The 26,211-nt window shown below is 40.0% G+C and overlaps 1 protein-coding gene across 1 annotated transcript; it reads left to right on the plus strand.

The window, feature by feature from the left end:
- The first annotated feature begins 11,023 nt into the window (after positions 1 to 11,023).
- LOC103369322 (gonadotropin-releasing hormone II receptor-like) lies at positions 11,024 to 24,420 on the plus strand. The gene is made up of 5 exons (XM_008298013.1): positions 11,024 to 11,566; positions 14,816 to 15,020; positions 17,523 to 17,965; positions 24,108 to 24,166; positions 24,342 to 24,420. Exons 1-5 carry the CDS (start codon positions 11,024 to 11,026, stop codon positions 24,418 to 24,420), a joined length of 1,329 nt encoding a protein of 442 aa, XP_008296235.1.
- Positions 24,421 to 26,211: the final 1,791 nt, after the last annotated feature.

The raw sequence follows: 26,211 nt of genomic DNA on the forward strand, positions 1-26,211 counted from the left end.
GATTTTGTAGTCAGAGATTTCAGTGTTGTGTGCCTCGCATTAAATAGCAAATCAAAGAAAACTTAAACAATTCAACTATCAGACAGCTTCACAAGGATGATGTCAACAGCCTTCAAGGGTGCTCTTCGCAATACTTCAAAGACAAAACTATTAATGTCATATAGTTCACCAAGTAGCTTGTTTCCATTCTTTGGTCCATGACGTTTGATATGAGGTGACTGGTCATACATGTCAGTGTGTTGCAGGTTAGCAAAGACAAAGCAAACCAGATGAAGATGAAGAACTAAACTAAACTAAACACTTATATAGCACTTTTCTACCTTAGCGGCACTCAAAGCGCTTTACAATGTGTTTCTCATTCACACACACATTCATACACTAATGGCAACAGAGCTATCATGCAAGGTGCTGCCTGCCATTGGGAGCAACTTTGGGTTCAGTGTCTTGTCCAAGGACACTTCGACTGTGGAGGGATGGGGGATCGAACCACCAACGTTGCAATCACAAGAAAACCGCTCAACCACCTGAGCCATAGCTGCAACTAACAAGCTCTAACTTTGTATCTTACTACTGGAAATATTGATCAATTTGGTGAAACTTGGAAAGGGATTCCTGTATGCTTTGGCATTTGAAAACCAGACAGTAATTTTGACTATTATATAGCACACAATTTCAGCACAGCTGTGTGCAATTTTCCATTCTCTAACAGGAAAAAAGCATCAGATCCAGGGCACCATGGGCCTGTACAGCCGTTAAAGTCATATCTCATCAAGTGTCCTTGTAGTGCAGTATGCATTGATGTGACAAACAGGTCTTAAGCAAATATAGTCCAGTTGCCTACAGTCTCCTCCTACTGATAACCTGGAATTGACAAATTGCCATAAAATCTGCAAAGTAACATAAACAAATTAAAATATAAAACACCAGACAAGTATTGACATAAGAATTTACCCTCTTTTAGTCAGTATTTAATAGATGCACCTTTGATCACAATTACAGCATTCAATGTGGACCAGTCTCAATCAGCCTTGTTCATCTCAATGCAGTAATTTTTGTCACATTCTTCTTCAAACTCTGTCAGGTTACATGGGGATCATGAGGGCACAACTCTTTTCAAGTCCAGTCCCAAATTCCCAACTGAATTCAGGTCTGACTTGGTCACTTCAGAACAATTATCTTGTTGTCTTTTAACATTTTCTGTGTAGCTTTCACTGTAGGCTTCAGGTCATTGTCTTACTGGAAAACAAATCTTCTCCCAAGTCACAATTCTGTGGCAGACTGAATCAGGCTGTTCTCGAGGATTTCATCTATACTTTGCTGCATTTGGTTTACCCTCTACCTCTACAAGCCTTCCAGGGCCAATTGCCAAGAAGCCTCCCCACATAATGATGCTGCCCCCACCATGCTTCACAGTGTGGATGGGGTGTTTGTGATGATGTGCAGTCTTTGATGTCTGCCAAATGTAGTGTGTAGTCTAAGCAAAATTTAGGTTGATTCAGAGCAAATAATCTTCTTCCAGTTGACTTCAGACTCTTCCACATGCCTTCTGGCTAACTAGTTGAGATGCATTATGAGCTTTTCTAAAGTATTTTTTCGTTGCGACTCTCCCATAAAATTTTGGCTGATGAGTAACCTAGGTGACGGCTGTTGGTTGAGCAGTCTCTCCCATCTCAGCCGCTGAAGCTTGTAACTCCTCCAGAGGAGTCACAGGTGTCTTGGTGGCCTCCCTTACTAGCCTCCTTCATCCATATGACAGTAGATTTTTTCAGTGACCTTCCGCATACAGATGCTGAATGTGGTTCATGTTGAAAAATGTGTAATACCTCCATTCTACATTTATCGGGTAAGTGGAATGGAGGGCAAAAAGCTTTTTCCTTTGCTTGGAGATAATACATAAAGTACTACCTATATGATTTGTATGTGAGTTCACTGGTTAAGGTCAACCTGTTTTACAAAGACCCAAGTGTCATTAAAAGGTTAAATGGTAAATGGTGTGCACTTATATAGTGCTTTTCTGCCTTAGTGGTACTCAAAGCACTTCACAATGTTTTCTCATTCACCCATTCACACACACATTCATACACCAATGGTGACAGAGATGCCATGCAAGGTGGTGCCTGCCATTGGGAGCAACTTTGGGTTCAGAGGTCGAGGATCTAACCACCAACCTTGTGGTTAGAGGACAACCGCTCCACCACCTGAGCCACAGCCACCAGGTTGCAACAGTCAGTGCATATTGTAGATTCATTTAAATGGTAAAATGTTTTAGGGCTAAAATAAGGAATACACATAACACACACTGGCTCAAATAACAAAATAATATAAAATACTTCCAAACTTGCAATCTGTGTCTTGCAATCTGTATTTTTTCTGGAACTCACTTTGTTTATTATTTCATGCCACTCTTCCTGAAACATACTGCACACTACGTACTGCAGAGGTTGTGCTGTAGTTTGACAAAACAGCCCAGCAGGGATGCCTCCCAGCTGATATTTAATAGAGCAATTATATTTATATTTTCTCTTCATTTTCTGGTTTTAAATATTTGTCTGGTTTTGAAAACTTACAATTGCTATATATCTTATTTATTAAAACCACCAGTAGGCTCTTTTTAGTTTTGTCATTCTATGTCCTTCCTCCACGTACAGCCAATAGATGTATAGCAGTCTCTGTTGCAGACGAAAATCATTTACCACTTTGTCAACTGAAATTGTTTTATTCAGTTCAGTTCAAATAATTATGGTCACAGCTGCGTTGTACTGATACTGCTGCTGTAGGTCATATTTTTTGGATGTGTCACTCTTATTTTAGTACAGTCATCAGCATGTAAGTAAATCACCTAAAATGCCTTGTAGTACATACAACAATAAGGCTGCACAACTGACAACTCACACTGTCTTTAGATCAGTAGTAAGTTCAGTCTCTTGCTAGTCGAAGTAATTTGTCCAGATCAGCACAGAGTTAGCCAATACAGGCAGTGTGTATATAAGGTGATCACTGAAATACAATTATGTACACCTGCGATTTGCAATTAGTTCAGTTGCTTGATATGGTTTTAAAAGCTGTGAACACCAGAACTTCCTCAGGGCCTGTGGGCTGGGTCAATATTCTTCTGCATCATGGCTCCACATGGAAAAGAATTGCCAGACGAATTGAAAAATTTGTGACACTTTACAAAGATGGAAAAGGAGACAGGAAGACTGGTGAGCAACTAAAAATCAGTGGAAACAGATTTGCAGGAATAATTAGGAGGTATCTGAGAATGAGCCATAGTACCATTTATCAGTTGGAGCTGAATCTCAGTCTACCAGAAATTAAACTATGTGTGAGATAGCTCCTGTACATTTGTTTAATGACGCAATAGGAGAAGGTATTAAGGTCTCACTCAATGTTTCTATTTATCAGATAGTTGAATAAGCATACAGAGCTCTGGATCAAACTTCTCACCTTCGCACCAACAAAGTTAATGTCAGGGCACGAAGTCTGACTGACTGACTCTCCCTGATCCAGTGTATTTATACTATTACATGACAATGTGCACAGAATGTGTTGCAACTAGCTGATTGGCTCCTCAGTGTCCTTGGGCCTTCTTCCACCATCTCATAGGTGCAGAAACTTGCCACTCTGCACCCAACTGTTGAGCACCCTCAGTTTCTCCCTCCTGCAGATACGTGCTTGTGACAGAGAAATATACACAAACCACCAAGTCCTGTCTCCACTTACTCATGCTGCAATTGTTTATAAGTTATGTTGATTATGCCTTCGTTTTACGAAAGATAATCATAAGAGATTAAGACAATAATAAGAGATTATCAAAACATGAATGTAAAATATATGATCCAAACAATCACAGTAATCATTCTTCTAAAATCATCACATGGACAGTCCCCTGCTTGAACAGTCTAGCTCTGAACAGCAGGCAGACATGTGCTTGGCACAGCAGATATGATCTGACGTCGGAATTATTGTGACAGCTCAGCCAGTGTGAAGGACACTTCATAATGTTGACCTCCATCTACAGCATACAAGGAAAAAAAACACAACTGCTTACTCTTTTGCACTAAATTATAAAATGACCATGAAAAGAAGGATGATGTATATAGGGAGCACATCTTTTGGTCAGACAAGTCCAAGATACATTTTCAGCTCAGATGGGATCTAACATGTTACCTACTACCACAGTGAATGCATAGTCCTGACAGCAAAGCACAGAGGTGGGAGTGTGATGATAAAGGGCTGCATGAGTGTAAAGGGTGTTGGGGAGATGCCACCATTTTATTTATAACCGACTGTAAATTGTCTCATACTATGAGATGTATACAATCACAGTGGACTATGGACTATGGGCCTACAGTTCCTCCTTGAGCTTGTTTGTTGGCTGTCTTGTCCTTTCCGTCACATCTTCAATATGATTACACTGCTGTCTAAAGCAAATTTCTATATGCTGAGTGTGCTTTCAGCATCCTAATACAGGTCAGCTTAGCTTTTCAGCTCAAGGTTGACTCCGCTCCAGCAAGTTGACTGTAATGTTATCCAATAAAATCAATTGATTGTGGTGACCTTCAAATACAGACCTGCCTGTCCACAGATGAGTGAAATGCGCAGTCACTGACATGTTTGATAATTGGATCAAGGCAAGGCAAGGCAAGGCAAGGCAGGTTTATTTGAATAGCACAATTCATACCCGAGGTAATTCGAAGTGCTTCACACAAAAGTATAAGAAGACAGATAAAATCAGTCCACTGGCTCTCCACAGGGCTGTGTGCTAAGCCCCCTATTCTACACCCTCTACACCCACGACTGCACCCCCACCCACCTGAACAACACCATCATCAAGTTCGTGGATGATACCACGGTGGTGGGGCTCATCTCTGGAGGAGATGAGACCATGTGCAGAATGGAGGTGGAGCGACTGTCAGTCCGGTGCACCATCAGCAACCTCATCCTGGACACCTCCAAGTCGAAGGAACTGATTGTGGACTTCAGGAGGTGTAAACCGGACATTCAACCCATCACTATAAATGGGGACAGGGTGGAGATCAGAATCAGAATCAGAATCAGAAAAAACTTTATTTATCCCTGAGGGGCAATTAGGTGGGCAAAGAGTGACACATTAAAAGAGAGCAAAAGAAAGAAAAACAACATTGTTTATGGTGCCAGACTTCAGGTTCCTGGGTACCTACATCAGCAAAGACCTGACCTGGACTGCAAACTCCACTTCAGTCCTGAAGAAGGCACAGCAGAGACTCTACTTCTTGAGGATTCTCAGGAAGAATAATCTAAGAACTGAGCTCTTGGTGTTCTACCGCTGAACGGTGGAGTCGGTGCTGAGCCATGGCATCTCGCTGTGGATCTCCAGCTGCACTGCAGCAGGGAGGAAGCAGCTCCAGAGAGTCATAAACACTGCCCAGAGACTGACTGGCTGTCCTCTTCCATCTCTGGAGGAGATTTACAGCACCCACTGCCTCAGGAGAGCCTACAGCATCATCAGGGATCCCTCACACCCCGGCCACCACCTCTTCAAACTTCTACCCTCAGGGAGGCCTTTCAGGGCAAAACAGACAAGGACAAACAGACTAAAGAACATTTTCTGCCCAACCCTGTGGTCGCCATGAACACCGCAAATTCCCATTAACCATTCTTCAATGTGAAATAGAAAAATCTCTGTTCATACACCAAATGCAATACTCCTAGTGCAATAATTTATTGAAAGCAATATCCCGGTTGTTTTTATTTTTGATTTTATATTAATATTTTTTATTCCATATTCCTTTTTTTCCATTCTTCATCCCTTTAGTCATGTGAATACTCGTGTGAAAATGTCTCCTCAAACTGTTCGGACCTTTTGCATGTGGTAAAACAAGAGATTGGCAGCATGAAAGTTTAGTTGAAAGTCTGCAAAAACGTGATGCTCTGTCATGCTGCAGAATAAATTTGGGACTGACTGTATTGAGTATTAGACTTTTTTAGTGTGCACACCTCTATAAGCAGTAGGTCAGGAGGGAGCACAGCTGTAACAGGCTTAGGAAACCAGCAGTTATACGTAGTGGAGGGATTCCAGCGAGATCACAGTGCAGCAATGAATGATAATAATACTTAACCTCAATACAAGCACAGCAATGACAGTGGATTAAATTAAAAATGAGTCTGATGTCTATGGAGCTGAGAAGGTCATGGCCTGTTTGGACAGTAGCCCAGAGTTTTGTGTGTCCATAAACCAACAACTGCCACCAATCAGGTGCTCCATCACTCTGAATACTAATCCTCTGCTGTAGACTAAATAGAGGACACAACAATATGTTGGATTTCTATTTTGCTTGGCTACAGCCCAAAGGCCACACGAAAGGAAAAAATTAAAATGTACCTTGATTTAACTAATTTGTTAATAACTGATTCCCCCAAGGGCTGGAAGGTGGCGCAGTTGGTAGCACTGTTGCCTCGCAGCAAGAAGGTTGTTTGGAGTTTGCATGTTCTCCCCGTGCAGCGTGGGTTCTCTCCGGGTTCTCCGGGTTTCTCCCACACAGTCCAAAAACATGTTGAGGTTAATTGGTGATTCTAAATTGTCCGTAGGTGTGAATGTGAGTGTGCTTGGTTGTCTGTCTCTAAGTGTAGCCCTGCGATGGACTGGCGACCTGTCGAGGGTGTCCCCTGCCTTCACCTTAAGTCGACTGGGATAGGCTCCAGCCCCCCCGCGACCCTAGTGAGGATTAAGCGGTGTATAGAAAATGGATGGATGGATGGATGATTCCCCCAACATGAACAGACAGAGTGTTTTAAGTTTGTTAGTCTCGCATTTGAATTTCTAAAATTAGTTTAAAGTAAAAGATTTTATTCAAGAAATTATGTGAAAATGTCCCATCCTGGGCTGACCCTAGAGTTCACTTAGTTGAACAGGCAACCCATGAACAGGGCTATAGTTCCCCGACGCAGTGATCGTGGGTTCGACTTCCACTCACGACCTTTTGCTGCAGGTCTCTCCCCATTTGCCTCCTTTTCCTGTCTATCTCTACTGCTCTAAAATAAAGGCAAAAATATTTTTTTAATAAAAGAAAAAAAAAAAAGAGACTGTCCCGTCCTGTCCTCATGTGGTGTCCTCTCTGGTGGTTAGCAAAGACCCCACCAACCTGACAGCACTTTATAAGGTACGGTGAAGGCTGAATGACAGCAGGTGCTTTGAGATTCATACCAAGGTGGTTCTTACATGCATCACTACCACTTCATCTCACATTTTGCTTCGATGCAACTTTCAGTGGTCATAGCGGAATGAACAGATGCTTTTCTCTCCTCTTTTTTTTTCTCCTTATCACGCTGTTAAAACAATCATCATGCCGTGGAAAAGATGAATGCTGATAGCTTAGTGGTCTAGGTCAGGGCTTGTTCAGTTTGAATCCAGGTCACAGTGTTTTCTACACAGTCAGCCTACCTCATCATGATTTCCATCACTTTCTGCTTTATGCTGATATTGATTCTAATGTAAAATATTTCTAAATGTGCCTTTATTCCCATGTCAGAACCGGCATTTTTATAACGTCGTTCTGCTGCTAAATCTTTAACTTCTATGTTTTTGTTTCAGCAATGGCTCAAATTGTTTTTTTCTCCAATGCTTACATTAGATTCAAGAAAGAATTGAAATTCTAATGTTTAAAGGTCAAAAAAATACATTTTGTTTGCTACAATAATGTGTTGAGAGGCTGTCATGACGGACTGCAGCCTGCATGTGTGGACACAAGACTTCCTCACTGGTGATCATTTAACACACGGAGCTCACTGTTACAGTCAGATTAATGCCAAATGTCGATGCCTTCAGGGTCGTGGAAGTTGTGGTTAGGTACAGTATGAGGCATCACAGTGGCCTGCTTATACTGCTGGCCCAGAAATCAACTGTGAAAAAGCGCAATCTTTTATCATATACCCCAATTGTGTTTGTTAAAATGAGCACTAAATTGTTTTGTGTTTGGGTGCAGTGGAACACAGTCTTAAAAAATCCTGCACATCCCCTAAAATCTCAGTGCGTCAGTTTTACAGGTTAAACAAAGCAGATATACAGCAGCTTTTTATTCAGTTAGCTTTACAGGTGCTGGTAGGGAGGCTTTATTACCTTTGGACAGAGCGAGGCAATCCCAACACTTGAAAGATGACACCTCTGGTTCTGAAAAATGGAGACTTAAACCTGCATTCTTTTTTTTATTTATTTTTTTTTACCACCAGCTGGGGAACAACTGAAAGAATGAGCTGAAAGATGCCAAAATGCTCCTTAAAGCTGAATGAAATTGGAGGGTTGGATTGTAATTCTTGTTGGGTGCAGTATTCAGTATAAATGCACACTTCAAGCCTTTATTCAAAATTTGTTTTTATTTGACTATCCTGGTAGTATGGTTGTTGTGACATGTGTCTATAGTAGAAGTTCATGTGGTTCTTCTATGCAGTTATATACAGTTGGAAAAAAGTTTACATACACTTGCAATAACTAATGGCAGTCTTGTCATATTTCCAGGAGACCTTTAATAAATCTATGAAAAAAAACCAAAATGCAAATTGTTTTTTTTTGTTGTTGTTTTTTTTTTTCACAACAAAGATGCATGTGTTTCACTGATTTCATTATAATAAAAAAAATGAGTTTTAGGTATCACTGGAAACTCAGAACTGTTATGATACATTTGGTCTTCACAAGTGTATGTAAACTTTGGTTCACAAGTGTACATTATTGTATTTTTAATGAATTGTGTGTCTTCTCTCTCCTGTAGTTTGTGTTTCGTCCTCTCTGTTCTCTCTGCAGGTATCTTATCTCTGGAGCTGCACAGGTCTGATCTGCAGCTACTGGTTTTACTAACCTGCCCAGTTTATGTTCTCTAGTAGGTTGTCTGTTTGTCTCTGTTTTCCTGTTGTCTTTCCTCTTCACTGTCACCCCAACCAGGCGAGGCAGATGACTCTATACATAACCATGATTTGACCTGAAAATGGTAAATTTCGGCAAATGAAATGTGTTGGCTAGATAGGGAAAAAACTCAAACCAAAACATGAGGGTTTTGAGTGTTTTCTTGTTTGACATTAGTGCTAGATTACTTTCAGGCAAACACAATTAACAAAAGTATTTTCTATAAAGCATTAATTTGATAGTCTAAATTGAATTGCAGGATGTGCAACGAAATAACAAATGGTGAAAAGAAAAAACCCAGTGGAGACCATGGTTACCTTCTGTTCATGTTAAACCTCACAGCAGATGAAAAACATTCTATAAAGAACCTCTCTATTATTCCTGTGTTTCAGCGCCAATGCTACTGAGGTCCTGATGGACGAGTGGAAAAGGCTACCTATTAGTGATGCTCTTAGAAAAACGTGAATCACAGGAAGAAGCTGTGCTAATGGAATCTTCTAAACTGAAATAGCGTAACAGAGACTGGCAAAATAATAAGCATAACAAGGTCTTAAAGATAGTAGTTAATGCCACTTTAACGGCTCACCAAAACTGAACCATGCATGGCTTGGCCCACACTGTGAAAAAAGCTCAGTAACAAACTACAAATCTGGCAAAAAGTATGCCAGCAAAAGTACCTTAAAAAACACTGGCATTCTGTAATATTTAATAACGATGAAATCAGTTTATAAAGGGGGGCAAACATCAGACCAAATTACAATGTGAAAAAAAAAGTTTTTCTGGACATTGTAGTTTTTACTTGTTTTTTTTAATTGCATTTTTACATTTATCATTAACACATTTCAAGTTATTGTTTGTAAAGGGAAAATAAGGGAAATATATGAAATAAAAAATATTTAACGTTTTTCAGTCTTTAGTATGCATAGTTTCTCTCCTACAGTCTTGGCTTGCTTTGTTTCATTATTTTTAAGTTAACATATAGATTAATATTTTTTTTCCTGTGATTTCCTTGTTATTATCTGTAGTTAAACAAAACGGGCAAAATTACAGTAAACCGTTGAAAAAAATGAACCAAGGACTTTCATTTTTCACAGTGTAGTTCATCCTGTCTCTACATTGACGCAAAACCTCGTTGGACACATTAGTAACGTTAATGGGATCAGGTCTGGTGTGGTGTGGATGCTGACAGGAGCTGCGGTGTCTCATTACATTTATCCAGACAGAGTTATAATTAGAAGTCTGGTCGGAGCTACGGCTTTATTAACGTGATGCTCGTGGCCGCGCCCACACTGACGCAGCGCGCCGCCGAGCGGTCCGCTGCTGAGGCTGAAGACTAGAAGAGGCTCCAGCTGGAGGATGCTCACTGGCAGCAGTCTGACTCGGAGGAACACAGTTGACTTGTTTTATCACTCTTGGAAACACTTTGCTCCACGACACCAAGGATATACATGTGAGTTTGTTGTAGGTGTTTACTGCATTTACAAATGTGTGTATTTATTGTTGCATTATTAGATATGCAAGTAGGCATGCCGCAATGTGTTGTACTTGTTTAATTATCTCTGTTGCTCTTTACCTAACATTAAAATAACCGTCATTATGCGAATTAGAAGCACAGATTAAACCTTTTTATTCACTGCAGATTTCCCGATCACTGTTAAATAATACACTTGTCTTAGAAATAAACATTATTCTCAGAATTTAAGTTTAAGTGAGTTCAGTTTTATCTACACAGTTCACAGCATCAGCCATCTCAGGACACTTCACAAGAGGTCAGACCTTACAATTTGCTACGGAGCTCCTATAAAACTATTTTTCATCTTTTTTTTAACTCCTAAAAGTCTTGAGTGGTTGTGACTGTTGTTGCTTTGACAGATTCAGCTCTGTGCACATAATGTGGTTAGTTAGAGGCAAGCAGTGTCTTTCCACCTCAGTAAGCATCAGAGGGCTCTACCGAGAAGACTTCCTCAATGTCAGCCAATGCATTACTCCAGATTTTTAAAAATGTTTTTGCAAATCTGTGCAGATAAATCTTTTGCATCAAATTCATGCATAAGGCTCATGTATGGTACACTTTGCTTTATCTCCCGCTGGCAAAATCAGCCTCCATGCAGCTCAACAAAATGCTGACTCCTTGGTGAGGGTCAGAAGATGAACGCCTCCTCCTGCCGTGGTCCTCCAGTCATCATGTATCAGCAGAGCTTAGGAGTTGACCTCAATGCCAGCTGGGTGGTTCCTCCCTGTAACTGGACCTCTGTGGACAGCGTTCCGCAGCTGCCTACCTTTACCACAGCGGCCAAAGTCAGAGTGATTGTTACCTTCATCCTGTGTGGCATATCAGCTTTTTGCAATTTGGCTGTACTTTGGGCAGCTAATGGGCACAAGCGCAAATCCCACGTCCGGGTGCTAATAGTCAACTTGACTGCAGCTGATCTTTTGGTTACCTTCATCGTGATGCCCGTGGATGCTGTGTGGAACTTCACAGTTCAGTGGCTGGCTGGCGATCTGGCCTGCAGGTTCCTCATGTTCCTCAAGCTACAGGCCATGTACTCCTGTGCTTTTGTCACAGTGGTGATTAGTCTGGACAGGCAGTCGGCTATCCTCAACCCTCTGGCCATCAGCATGGCTCCGAAAAGGAACAGGATCATGTTAATGGTGGCATGGACGATGAGCGCCTTGTTCTCAATCCCACAGGTAAGGACAGGTGGTACAGGTTTGACAAGACAGGCATTTACAGATTGACTCAACGTTTTTAGGATTCTTTGATTCACAAGAGAAGTGATCGGTAGTGAACAGTGTTGTGTTAAGCTTCCCTTTGTAGCCTACAACTGAAACCTCCTCCATGCGCCATGAATTATCACAGCCTATGGGCCTTTATATCTGGCAGCAGATGATTGCATTTGCATTTGTTATCTGAGCCTCACAGAGGTATTAAACTGGAGGCAACATATGCTAGAAGAAATTAAAATCTGGCTTTTGACATGAAATGAATTCCTCTACAGGGTCTATAAATCTCTGGGCTTTCATATCTCTGAGTATTTATGTATTCACGTAAAATGTCACATTTCCTAGAGGTTCCAATACATACAACCTACCACACGCTATAGAGGGGCCACAAAGTCTCAGTGTCAGAGACTCGTAGCTCAGTTATTTAGTTACATAAGGATGAGGATCCATAATCCTGGCAGTGTAGATGCTTCGCTGTGACCAGTGAGACACGTGGTGGCGTGGCCTGTTCAACTGTTGATCATGTTATGAAATAAAAAGCAGAAGTAATGGCAACATTTTGAAATGTTCAAAAATTCCTTATCAGCTACACATAGAAGATGCAATGAGATTTTGCATTAAAAGGTTTAGTTAATTAATTGAATAATCATTTGACTAAAAAGGTATCTGGAATTATTTTGATTTTCATTGTCCATCCTGCTGCTTCCAGCTTCTCAAGTGTGGAGATTTAATACTTTTCTGTCATATATGACAATGAACTATATGTATTTCAGCTTTTGGACCAGTGAGCTGGCTGGCTTTATGCTTGAAACTGATTTTAAAACAGGGTGTCTGCATAGGGTCTCACACGTTCTTGATGGCACATACAGTATACGAACAGACGAGAATACACTTCTGTGCATTATCACCTCAGTAATTGTGTTATTTTGAAAGTTGCTCTTATGTAAAATTCAGACCTGGATTTACTATATTGAATAAGACTTGTTACAATATTCAAAACACAGTGTAACAAAACAGTACAGCTTTCATCATTGAAATTAAAACGTATTTGTTAAATACTTTATTTTGATGACAGACCTCTCCGTGGAGGATTACTGTGTTGCACGAACTTATAGAGATGTGTTCTGTCTTTCTTCAGGGACTGTTTCTTTCTCCCTGCTCTGTGCTCGAGGGGTTGTCTTGCTCTATTTTTCTCTTTAAAATACACAAAGGTAGGACTGAGCAGAAACAGACATCGTAATTTGCAATATCATTTATTTTAAAGTCAAATGTCAGTCCAACATCCATTGTGTAACAGACATTAAAACATGTGATGGAGCATTATCACATAAGACACCATCAAATGCCTGACTGTCAAACAACCAGGATGGCATGAATTTGTAAAACCATTGTCATGACAATTCAAACTCTAGATCAGACATTGTGCATGATGTGTTTTCTAAATCTTTGCAGTTGATGGCACAGTTTAAAAATGCAATTTCAGTTTGAAATTGATTAATTGTTAAGCCTATCCCAAATATTTTCTATTTGATTTATTTCAGATGACATACTTGTTCAGGTCATAGTTTTCACTTGTTTCTTTTTTAAGAAACACTTGTGTGGTTTTGGCTACTCTGGAAGGTTGTGGCAGTTTTAGGAGGATGGCTACTGCCTCTCTGATTAGTGGTACTATGGATTGTTCTATACATTCTGATTACGACTGCAACTGTGTTTCCACTGATTTTTAGTTGGTTACTCATCTTCCTGTATCCTTTACCATCTGATTTGTCAGTTCTGCTCGAAGTTCTTTTCCATGTGGAGTCATGATGCAGACATGCAGACAGACAAAGCCCATAGGTCTAAAACTGAGAGAGATCTGGTGATCACAGGTCATTCTGTAACCATGTTCATGCAGTTAGGCTGATTGGAAATCACAGGTGTTCTCAGTTTAGTTTTAGTGATCATATATGTAGTCACTTTCAGAGAATCTTAGTAAGGAAAGCTGCACTGACTTTTGTTGCATTGAGTTCCTACTGTGGAGCCTGTAGCTTTATTATTGTAACTCTTAGCTGTAAGTTAGGGGTTAGGGATCTACACTGTACTATGGTTTCAAAAAAGGAAAAAAAAAATGGCTAGAGCTGTATTTTCTTTCCCATAAATACATATGTTCTATGTTGAAGTATCTATGCCTGTTGCTTTCCAGAGGCTTAGCTTAGATATTTAATTCAATTTTATTTATATAGCGTAAATTCACAACATATGTCATCTCACAATACTTAACATAGTAAGGTTACCAATTTAAGCAAAGAACCCAACAATCCAAAGTAGTCTTTGGACTCCCTCTGAGCAAGCGGTCGTCACTCATAGTCCACAAGACATTCCTTCCACAAGAATCCACAAGACTTTCATTTTCTGCATTGTACAGTATTTTGAGTCACATCTGCATATACATTACCTTAAAAAAAAAAAAAAAAAAAAACATCAGATAATGACTGTAACTAACAAAGATTTATACCACTTCATGGATGTAATTGTAATAATTCACAATATGTAATCATAAATTTCTGCGTAAATTATATACTTCTATAAATGTTGTAATGCTGCTTAGTCTTGAAACCAATGGGCTATACAGTCATTGTTATCTTTTTCTTTGTGTATGTTTATTGCTACTTATATAAGGGAGGTATATCCATGACTCATTTGGGCTGTCTTTCTATGCTGTATGCATGCGGAAATTTAAAAAAGACAGGAAACACGGAAATAAAGCAACAAACATGTTTGTGTATTGCTATGTACAGGTTACATTTTTGCATTGTTATATATTTGTATTTGTTTTAAAGTTTCACTTTGGAATAAAACAACAACAGAAAATGCTTTAAGATTGAGAACTTTAATATGTTTAGCAGAGTTTGCTAGAATGTACATTTTCAAAGTTTAATAAATAAATAGGGCTGAAGATTTAAACGGCATTCATGTCCAATTTTCACACAGCGCAGAAATACTACACAATCAATGTCTCTGTTTTGTTTGTTTTTAGCAAAGCATGTAACTGTATAAAATAATGGTAATGATAGTAATAGCAAACCACTGTTGGTTAAGGAGTCAAGTGAACTTTCAAATGTGTATTATATGTGTATTAAACATGTCCACATCTTTAGATTTTGCTATGTATCATAGATGATACAGTACTTACAAGCGTTAAATTTCTAAAATGTTTGTTATTTTTTAATCCAACAGATATTTATTTTCCATAACGTGACCATTACCTATCCAGCAAACTTCACTCAGTGCACCACTAGAGGGAGCTTCATCACTCACTGGCAGGAAACAGCCTACAACATGTTCACCTTCTCCTGCCTCTTCCTGCTGCCGCTGGTCATCATGATCATCTGCTACACCAGGATCTTCATCCAGATCTCCAAGCAGATGACAAAAAAGAACTGTAAGTGCCCAAATTAGTTAGAGGTTCAGTTGTATCTAAAATAGACAGACACCTGATAAAGTCTGGCTCAAAGTGGGGAACATGTCATTGGAAAGACCTGACTCTACCTGTTTGTGACAGTACTCTGTCTAGTCATGCACTTCTGCTCAGGTTCTGATTTCATCCCTTTATCTTTTTCCTGTTATTCTGACCTATCAGTCAGTGGCGGCTGGTGAAATTTTGGTGGGTTTGGGTGGGAGGGCGCAGTCTGCAAATGACCTTTTATTTTAAATCAGAAATTAGAATATGAATAGCATCAGGCACAACTATTTACAGGAATGCAAATTTTCTACCTTTGGAGGATATTTTAATCATAAACTAATTTAACATTATTAAGATTTACCAGAACTAAGTTTCAAAACCATTCATTAAACTTTCATCAATATTTACAGGATCTGTACAGACTCAAAACACACAACATTAATAATAATAAAAAAACACTATTCAGGGCTCCAGACTAACTTTGTCACTGGTAGCAGTGCGACCAACTTTCTCATTTTGTTGCACCTTCCACCTGGTCAAAGGCAAAACGTATGACTTGCTGAACATTTTCTTGTCGATAGACACTGCGATTTACTGATGCTCCCTGAACGCCCCACATAGCAGGCAGCGGTAGCTGCTTGGCGGCTGTGGTGCTCTGACAGGTGTGTGACCAAAAATTACTTTAAAAGTCATAAACTCGGGCGTTCTCATGTCAGATTTGTCCGAGGTTAAACCCAGTTACATGTATTCTACACGCTGTCTTTTCTATGAGCGGAAAAACAGCGAATGCAGGCGCGCTCTGTTTTTCAGGAGAAGACCTCGTTTTTAAGCGTAAATACTGCAGTACAACAAAGTTATAAAAGTTCTACTTTCCACCACTGTGGTCCACACAGCAGCTTCCTGTGCCGGTAACAGCGACACTACTACATGATCATCACGCTCATTAATTCACATTCTCAAAAAGAAGGTCGCAAATGCAGTCTGGAGCTATTTGAAGAAAAACTTGGCTCTTCTCTCTTTCTGCTCAGCAAACTTATCTGTTACTTTTTGGTTGAAGTCACTCATCTCTGTGAGCAGCCTTTTCTCCATTGACAGCGTGGCCGATGCATTAAGTCATCACGACAGTAGCTGTCACCAAGTAGAAGAGCGACAGGAAAGGCTGTGTGACGCTGTCAGATATGTATTTGAAGCACAGTCGTAAGAACATCAAAGGACAGTTTTGATTTCCAACCACAGAAGACAAAAGCAAATAAAGACAAATTAATTGGCTTACAGCAAAAGTGGACGGGTCCGGGACGCACCGAGCTGCGCCCCGAAATCTGCAGCTGCCAATCAGAGTCCGGGCCGAGGTCACATGATCACGAAAAGTTTTTCAAGCTACATACACACTCGTGGCCGACGACCCGCATCTAGGAAGTGTAAAATTAGTAAACACGCAGTGAAGACTAATTTTGAATCTGTTAATAATACAAATACATAAATATCTATGATGACAAAGCTTAGGGGAAAAGTAAGACATTTGCTACTTGTTCCACAGTGTTTGGGGTAAAACCATAAAAGCACCGTTTCCCTTTGTTTTCATCCTGGGATGTTTAACAGTAGCTGGTTTTCAGCTCTCAGGGCTCCAGGTGAAGAATATGGTATTAAAAGTTCAGATATGAAGAATCAGACTGTGTAGAGATTTAAAAGTGATCATCACAATCCTGAACTGAATTCCATAATGAATGGGAAGCCAGTGTAATTCTGCCAGACCAGAGATATGTGTTCCTGCATCAAGTGTTTGTTAGAAGTCCTGCTGCTCAGTTCTGAACCTGCTATAGCTGGGTGAATGTTGCGTCGTTCAGGCAGGAGAATAAAAAGTTTGCAGTAGTCCAGGTGCAAGAAAATTAGGGTGTGTATCAGCGGATCAGTGATGTTTCTGGTGAGAATTGGTTTGATCTTTGCAATATTTCTGAGTTGTATGTGACGTGATTGGACCAGTCCTGATGTGCTGGTTAAAGTTGATGTTGTGATCAAACATTGCTCCCAGGTTTACTGCTGGGTGTGTTGTGCTGGTTAAGAGGGGTCCATGGTGGGGGTGATATTCATGTTTCGCTTGCTGATTCAACAATAAAGTGCATTGCAATCGTCCAATCTGCAGGAAATAAAAGCATGGATGACCTCCCCATGTGTGCATAAAACAAGATTGTTCAGTATTTTTCCGAGAGGTTCATGGAGTGAACGCTATGTAACTGAATTAAGGAGTAATGTATGTACTGCTGAGGTGACGTAAGAGGTTTGATGGTTGTCAAAAAACTACAAAGGAAAGATAAAAATTGCTGGTTGTATTTGTCAAAATGCATGTTCTTCCAGAAACTCTAATACCCAATACAATTTCTATTTCTTCTATAAGCCTATTTCTCAGAGCTCTTACAATCAATTTGATGTCTTAATTGAAATCAAAGAAGGCAGTAAAGCAACTAAACTCCTTCTCTGCTCCAGTGTCTTCCAGTGAACCCCATCTTCGCTGCTCAAAAAACAACATCCCCAAAGCACGAATGAGAACTCTGAAAATGAGCATGGTCATTGTGATCTGCTTCATCGTGTGCTGGACTCCGTACTATCTGCTGGGTCTGTGGTACTGGTTCTTCCCAGATCACCTGGAGGGAAAGGTCTCTCACTCCCTCACCCACATTCTGTTCATCTTCGGGCTTTTCAACACGTGCCTGGACCCCATCATCTATGGCCTCTTCACCATACCCTTCCGGAGGGGGCTGAGGAACTGCTACCATAAAGCCACAGTAATGTCCAGCCTGGAAACTAACATGGTGATAACGAAGTCCCTGAAGTGTACTACAGCCACTTTACCCACTAAAAGAGGGATTACTGCTGATGAAAAGGACAACAGCTGTGAACAGATGGAACCAAAATTCACTGACAGCAGAGTCTGACTGGGCTCATGCAGGGGGGAGGAGGGCTACTTGGCCCATTTCAGCACTGTATTTAGCAAAATATGATAAAATAACAGGACAAGCTGCTTAATGTCTCTGTCTGATGAACTGGTTAGTTAATATTAATTCATCTTCTTTAGGGTTTTTGTTTACTACACATTTGTTTCTCAGTCATTACCAACATGCATGTGTTTGTCTCCACATGTGATTTTGTGTGCCTGAGGATGACCATCTCAGTTCAACGTTACATAACCTCTTTATAAACACAGCAAACCTGTTTGGAGCTGTTTGATGGTTTTTATGTTGTATTACCGGCTCCCATTTAAAGTGTACTGAATACAATATACATTAACCAGGCTCTGCAAACAGCTCCAGCATTAAAATGGTGAAGAAAAGACATAATTGCCAGGTTACACAACAGTGCTGCCTGTGTTCTGTTACACCGACCTAGAAGTCTGTCAGAGAGCCTGAATGACTGTTAATGTTTCTAAAGGTGCAAATTTTCATTTAGACATACAACAAGACAGAAGTTGATGTTGCAAAAAGATATTATCCAGCCTATTGCCGTAGGAAAAACACAGAGTATACTGACCTTAATTTTTAAGTCAGAAGTTATAACATTATATGTGCAATGAAGAAAAAGAAGAATTCAGTTCAGTTGCGCTGTAGATGTCGTAGAAACAACATACAAAATCCCCCTGAAGTCACTCCAGCAGACCTGAGTGTGTAACTACAATCATCTCTTTTACAGCCAACACCTTGATGTGTTCTAGTATGAAGCAGACTGTGTAAATAATTCTAGTAGTGACAGTGTCACAGTGAGCGAGTCTGCACAATGCCACAATCCTGAAACTCAAACGACTCATTATTTATGGCTGTTTACGTTAAAAACGCTCCAAGTGAAAAAAGAAGTTCCACATTTTACAGCACTCGAGTAGAACAGACTGAAGAGATCTATCTTTTGTCCTTTTTTTGACAGTGTTTTCCTTTACAGCATGGAACATTATAGAGCACGATTGCATGTCACTTTTATGTAGATTAAACTGATTGTTAAAGGCATATTCAACATTTGCAGTTGCTAATATATGGATTATGTAAACAATCTGCTGTTTGTTATCTTAATTTCACACTTGTGCAATTTCACACACAAAGTATTTTTAATAAAATAATTGTTTGTCTAAAAAATGTCAGAAGTTGGTAAAAATTGAGTGTTCATAGTTCTAAGAAATCCCAAATGCAAATCACAAATCAAAAATAAAAAGAAAAGGAAAAAAAAACCAAGGACGGGAAAAATTACATGCTTGAAGACTGCTAAAATTATATGTGTTTATAATAAACCTAAAGCCATTTAAGAATTCAATTCAATTCAATTTTATATTAACTTTCTATTTTATTCCCTAATTATTGTTAATACATTACTTTTACATGTGAGTACAGCTGGAGGTGTAATGATTATGTGCTGTGGAAGAATTAGCTTAGAACACACACACACTAAACGCTGCTGAAATCTGAAGGTGATACATCTGGCTAACTAATGTGTTCAGGAAGCAAAAAAAAAATGAGATAAGTTTAAAATGAGCTTCATGCAATAAACATTAAAGTCTCAATCCTATTTTTCATATAAATTAAAATAATCAGTCAACTAATACACAACTGTATTACAGTTTTTCTCAACTGTTTACACACAAATTCTGGTACTTGAGACACAATGACCACACCATATAACTCATGCACCAACCCCCTGAACCAATTCTACTAAACTACAAACACAATTCCTGCTTTACACTCAAACTGCAGTTCTAAAACACACTTTTTCAAAACACTAAACACAATTGTCTGCATTTGGCACAATTTTCATGAAGAAAATCTCTTGTTTTCACAAGGAACACACTGTCATTCAAAATTCTAAAGTCAATTGCCCTACTATGCACACTGACTCATCACATGGGAAAACACCTGCCCCACTGTTTTACAATTAGCAATCAGAGCTTTAGCATAAAAGGGCAACAGGACGGTGAGCTCTTCTGTTCTGAGGCAATGGATGCCAACATTGGAAACAGAGGCAGAGCCAGAGGAGTGCGAGTAAGAGGAGGAGGACGGAGAGGATGAGGACGAGGAAGGCCAAGGACTGTAATCTCTGATGAGATCCGAGCCACTTTGGTTGACCGTGGTCTAACAATGAGGGAAGGCTGGGCAAAGGGTACAGCCAAATTTGAGCAGGTACACTGTAGCATCTGTCATCTGGACTTTCCGAAATGAGAATAGGTAAGAAATCTACTCTCACTAGAAAATTGTGGTACTGCATATCAATACAGTACTCAGTGAGTACAGTAGTACAGTATTGCCTGTGGACTGTTCTGTAAGACTAAGTATTTAGGAATTGTATTCCTACTTTGTATTCCTACACAGTATTTACAATATTTTACTATTTGTATTTCAGAACTGAAAGATTACCAACACAAAATGGTTGGGAAGGTCTTCTGTCTCCTGAACAAGAAACTGAAATCATGAACATGGTCCTAGAAAATAGCGCCATCACATTATGGTGAATACAAAGAAAACACTGGAACGTGTCTTACGTAGAAATAATCTGAGGATGAAGCAGGTCTATAGGATGTCACTGGGGGGTGTCAGAATTGTGATATAACTATGTGCAAGTAAGTCCTATACAATCCCACAATTAATGCATACTCTCAACACTGTATAAATTATACATATTTCAGTTTTGTAATCATAATGTTTTTTTCTTTTCTTTTCTTTTCTTTTCTTTTCTTTCTTTCTTTCTGTTTTTTTCTTTTTACTGGAACTGTATACAGTCAGTTCTTCTGTTGTTTCGTATGTCGGCCACTGTATGTGGAACTTTGTGCTGCTTGGGATTGGATACTGTGTGCATTGTTTTTGCCTGTTCTGAGTATAAAAGTAATACTCTAAAACATTTTACAACACTCTTATTTATGTACTGTCTGTAGTAAGTGTAACACTGAACAAAAAAAAAGGTCTAAGTCATTATGATGAATGGAGAAGAAGTGTTTTCCGTTGAGCACATCAGTATTCAACTGGTTCTTATAAATGTCTGTTCATATGATGGTTTGTGTCTATCATTTGAAAACAAAATACCATTTGAGAGGAAATAACATTGTTTTGAATGTAAAGCTTAAATTTGCAGGAGAATTAAGGCCCATTGTGTGTGTGTGTTTGTGATTTGTGTGGCAAGTTCTGAGAGTATGAGGCATACTTCAGGAAATGTGTGCAAACAATCAAGAAAAACTGTTAGAAAAACAGTAACTGACTGCAGTTTTCCTTTTGGGGTAAACAAATTAAATCTTTACTTTCTGGGTTGAACTGGGCTCATAACTTAACTAGCAGCCTCTGGTTCACATCTGAAGTTGGCTTCTGATCATTGTGAGCCTCCTGGTATGACCTGACTACAAATCTCCTTCTCATGCGTAAGACAGAGCAGTTTCTTTGCTCCTCCTTTTTGTTGCTCTCTGATGTCAGGGAACACAGCAGTGACCATGGATGCTGTGATGCTTTGTCTCCCCTCTGGACCTCAGTGTCTGACCTCTGATCTACATAAATGTCAGTAGCAAAGAACGTAAGCTGACTAAACCTTTGTACAGAGATCACTTAAATTCTTTCAGTCAGTCCTTATGTAACTATATAATAGAATACAGCCAAGGGACAAGGGTGTAGGGAAAACATCCTTCAAATGGACAATGATGAGCAAATGTTAAACATACTGTGTTCTATATTTCTATTAAGTGCATATCTACAGGCAGGGCCGAAGACAAATGAAAAGAAAACCAATGTGTCTTAGTAAATGTTGGTACACTGCATGCCACCAGAACAGCTTCAGTGCACCCTGGGACTGACTCTCCAACTCTCTGAGCTCTACTGGAGGGATGGACCATCATTTTTTTTTTAAAGATATTCCTTCATTTGGTGTTTTGATGGTGGTGGGGAGCGTTGTCTCACGTACCATGTGAAGCTTGCCAGACTTTAAACTGTGTAATTGTGGCCAATTCTCAGTTGGTGAAACCAATCAGTGTCCTAGTAGGTGTGAGTTAGCCTGTGATAGACGGTTAGAGATAGATGGTTTAGCCAATCACCTGACAATTTTTTTTTTTTTTTTTTTTTTAAATTACCCAACCTTTTCCAAACAAATTCCACAGATGGTTTCTAAATTGGTTCAGTGTCGCAAACCAGCTGCAGTCATGCACACATTCAAATGTACCATAAGGCTAGAAAGAAAACTGAGCTGGTAGGCAAATCTTTTTTTAAATGGACAGTCTTTCTTTACTCTTTCACCCACCCTTTCTTTTAGCCTGTAGCCATGAGTGTGATAGTGACCGGAACAAAATATATTGCAGATCCAAACAGTCAGAATGATGTGTCTCAAGAGATTAATGGGGTGCGTCTATCCATCCATTAGCTGTCAGCTGTCCTTAGAGGGTTACATACATGTTTGACAGTTCCCTGTGTCTTGCAGAACTAACACAGAAAAACAGACAACAATGCTTGCTCACATTCACACCCACAGTAAATTTGGAGTCACCAGTTAATCTACCACTCATATCATTTGAGGAAGTCCCTGCAGACTCAGGCAGGACATGCAAACTCTGCACCAAGAAAGGCCCCAGCTGACCTTACATTTACCGCCCATTAATTGATTACAACATATGTTCTATTATATGACGTTTACATTTCTTTACTTTGAAAAAAAAAAAAAAAAAAGCCGTAAAGATATAGTTATTTGTGCAACTTTATCCCCCTTGCAGTAGATTTATCCCAGTGTAACCTTCAGCCCTTCAAGCTGTCAGTTTGTTTCTATAAAGAAACACTTCTGTCTCACTTCTGATTACATTTTAATAGCAGTTTGACAGAATATAACAGTATTGTAGTGACAAAATGGATTGCTCTGCTTGTTTAAAGTTCAATATACAAGATTTTCAGCATAGATAACAGTAATAACATATCATAATATGTTATAATTATCCATCCATCCATTATCTATGCACCGCTTAATCCTCACTAGGGTCACAGGGGGGCTGGAGTCTATCCCAGCCGACTTCAGGTGAAGGCAGGGGACACCCTAGACAGGAAAGATCCCAGTGGGGGCATCGGGAACCTTCCCGGATGTCCTCACTGGGATGCGAATCGACAACCTTGTTGCCTTGTTATAATGATCTTGAAAATAAAGCATTTTATGTCATTTACCTAATTCATGTGCACACATTTCATTTCAGCTCAGTGTGAAAGTCTCCTCTGCTTCTCCTTCTTCACCATGTCTGTTCCACTCTGATGTTTATGTGTCTCTTCAGTCCAACACACCAGTGGAAACAGACAAAATTACAAAACGTGAAATTAGTGCATTTCAACAAATGCCAAACTATTCCATTCACTTATTTCAGCATTTCTGATAACACATTACAATTAGAATAGGTAGTAGCCCCCCAAATGTCTGATATGTCAAAATCCTGTCATAAAATTTTGTAGTTTGTTGTCTCATTGCCGTCTTCTGGCCCCAACTGTGAAGACACATCTGCTTTTACTGGCTTTAGGAATTTCTTTAGATTGGCTGCTGTTTTGAACAGGATTAAGTGATTATATTCGCAGAATCGCTAAGGTGACTTGGAAGCCTAAAACATTTTATTATGGATGTTGTCATCTTGCAGCCATTTCCACTGAACCCTCTGGACACCCTGAAGCTAGATCCCTGTTAACAGAGCAGTCAGCACAACTGGTCAAGGACAAACTACATGACTGAGTTGTCACTTGCTTAATGTAACAAAGCATCATACACAGCTGTAGTAAACCCCAACAGTACTGTTGTTTTAATGTGTTTGGTCACCGGCCAGGATCCATATCACTGATACTAGAGCTGCTTCTATTTTCAGCCAAGACTGAAAGATACTGTGTTTGCTGACTTTTCTTGTTGTGGTAGAACAAGCTCTTACATTGTTTGGGACTTGGCCCACACTATTTTCTCATCTCTTTCCGGCTGGAGAGTGCCAACTCATTCACTGCTCACTGATCCTTCCTAAGCCTGTCTGCTCCTATTACATCTCCTTTAGTGAAAAGAACAGTGTGAGATGAGTACATCACCACACAGGCCTCTCTTCAACATTTATCCTAGTCGTACAACTCAGAAAACAGATGCATGTACCAGCAGCTTGCTAAAGGACAGCTGCTGCAGTAAAAAAAGTTGCATATTTTATGTTCTTCTCTTTGCAATTACTAATTCAATGCACCAATCAACTGGAAACCCACACAGATGTACAGCTACTTATGGACATGGAATGTAATGTAGCACTTTACCCCCTTTGTTGAATATTCATGCTGCTGTCACACCTGAATTTCCCTCTGGGAGTGAAAGTCAGTCTAAGTCTAAGATCAGAAAACCTTCGCTTACATATTTGATTGAAAATCATGCTGTGTCAACGTACTGAATGAGCCAACTGCTCTGGTCAAGTCTAGCCTCTGAATTACCACAGTTCAGTCATGTTTCTCACATACTGAGAGCAAGTTCTGATAATGTGTCTGACCAAGTATCTGACTGACTTTTGTCACTGCCATGATCAGAAAGAAAATACAAGCTATCATCTGCTGCTGAGAGACAGTTGCTCAGGATGGTCAAGAGTCAACAAAGAATCACCAAAAAGCGGGTCTACAATGAATTAGAAGCTGCCAGAAGACATCACAATGGGGTGAGATGCAAGAAGGTAGTACCTCCTCTAGAAGCAGCACCTTAAGGCTCAACTGAAGCTTGCTGTTGATCACATGGTCGAAGAAAGGGCCTTCTGGAAGAAAGTTCTGTGGTCAGATGAAACAAAAATTAAACTAATTGGCTGCAATGACGGGCTGCAGGGTGGCGCAGTTGCCAGCACTGTTGCCTCGCAGCAAGAAGGTTGCCAGTTCGCGTCCCGGTGGGGGCACTGGAATCTTTCTGCGTGGAGTTTGCATGTTCTCCCCGTGCAGCGTGGGTTCTCTCCAGGTTGTCTGGCTTCCTCCCACACAGTCCAAAAACATATTGAGGTTAATTGGTGATTCTAAATTGTCCATGGGTGTGAGTGTGAGTGTGCTTGGTTGTCTGTCTCTAAGTGTGGCCCTGTGATAGACTGGTGACCTGTCCAGGGTGTCCCCTGCCTTCGCCCTAAGTCAGCTGGGATAGGCTCCAGCCCTAATTATTAGGATTAAGCGGTGTATAGAAAATGGATGGATGGATGGACGGTGTATAGATAATGGATGGATGGCTGCAATGACCAGAAATATGTTTGGAAGAGAGAAAGTGAGGCCTTCTAACCCCCAAAACCCCAAACCTACTGTCAAGCATGCGGGGGTAGTATTATGCCCCGGGGCTGTTCTGCTGCTAGTGAAACTGGTGCTTTACATAACATGAATGTAATAATAAAAAAGCAGTCATATTTAGTCTAATTTCCAAAAGACTTCTAATAAACATATGAAAAAACAAAATGCATGATTGCACAGGGGGCAGAAGCAACCAAATGTGGATTTGAACTGTGGCTTCATGCACCTTGAACCTGGTTCCATCGAAGTTCTGTTTTCTAAACTAGAATCCCACTTGTGTGGTCACTAACAGCTGACATATCACACTCTATAGGTCATAAACATCAATTAAAGTTTTTTGAATTATTTTTTCTGGCCTCTTTGCCTTTATTAGCCAGGATACTGCGAGAATGAGACAGGAAAATAGGGAGAGACCTGTAGCAAAGGCTCATGAGCGGGTCTCGAACTCACGGCCGCTGGGTCAGGGACTATAGCCCCTGTTTGTGGGTCACCCGCTTAACTAGGTGAGCTATGTCAAATACAGTTTCTGTCATAAAAACTACTTGTTATCACACTAATGTTTGTTCCAGTTTTAATTTTCTGATTGGTTTGCTATTGATTAATTATTTGATGCCATAAACAGGGTGTATGCTACTTTGAATAAAGTAGTTGTGGATGCACCTCCAGACTTCTATTCAGGAATTCAAACAACTGCTCATTTTCTTAACTATAGGGATTTATCGTCATCTGTTTCAAACCATAAAATGAGTTGTTCTCTAGTAAATTGCACTAACCAATACTGTGAAGGTGAATTAATGTATGGTGTGCTGGGTAGGAAGGACCTTGATACCCCGTCTCGATCCCCCAGATCACTACTGCACAGGCTCAGGTTACATACATAAAGGGTATACAGTGCTTCACACAAGTTCATATTGTGATTTTCCATGCAGTAT

Source organism: Stegastes partitus, unplaced genomic scaffold (genome assembly GCF_000690725.1).
Source record: "Stegastes partitus isolate 25-593 unplaced genomic scaffold, Stegastes_partitus-1.0.2 Scaffold27, whole genome shotgun sequence".
In the NCBI taxonomy this organism is placed as follows: Eukaryota; Metazoa; Chordata; class Actinopteri; family Pomacentridae; genus Stegastes; species Stegastes partitus.

Bases quoted from the DNA above. Each gene is read 5' to 3' on its own strand.
- LOC103369322 (XM_008298013.1), top strand. From the start codon at position 11,024: ATGAACGCCTCCTCCTGCCGTGGTCCTCCAGTCATCATGTATCAGCAG. The intron at 17,966-24,107 runs GTCTGACTGGGC...CATTTATCCTAG, and splicing joins CAAAATTCACTGACAGCAGA to TCGTACAACTCAGAAAACAG. The intron at 24,167-24,341 runs GTAAAAAAAGTT...TCCCTCTGGGAG, and splicing joins GCTAAAGGACAGCTGCTGCA to TGAAAGTCAGTCTAAGTCTA.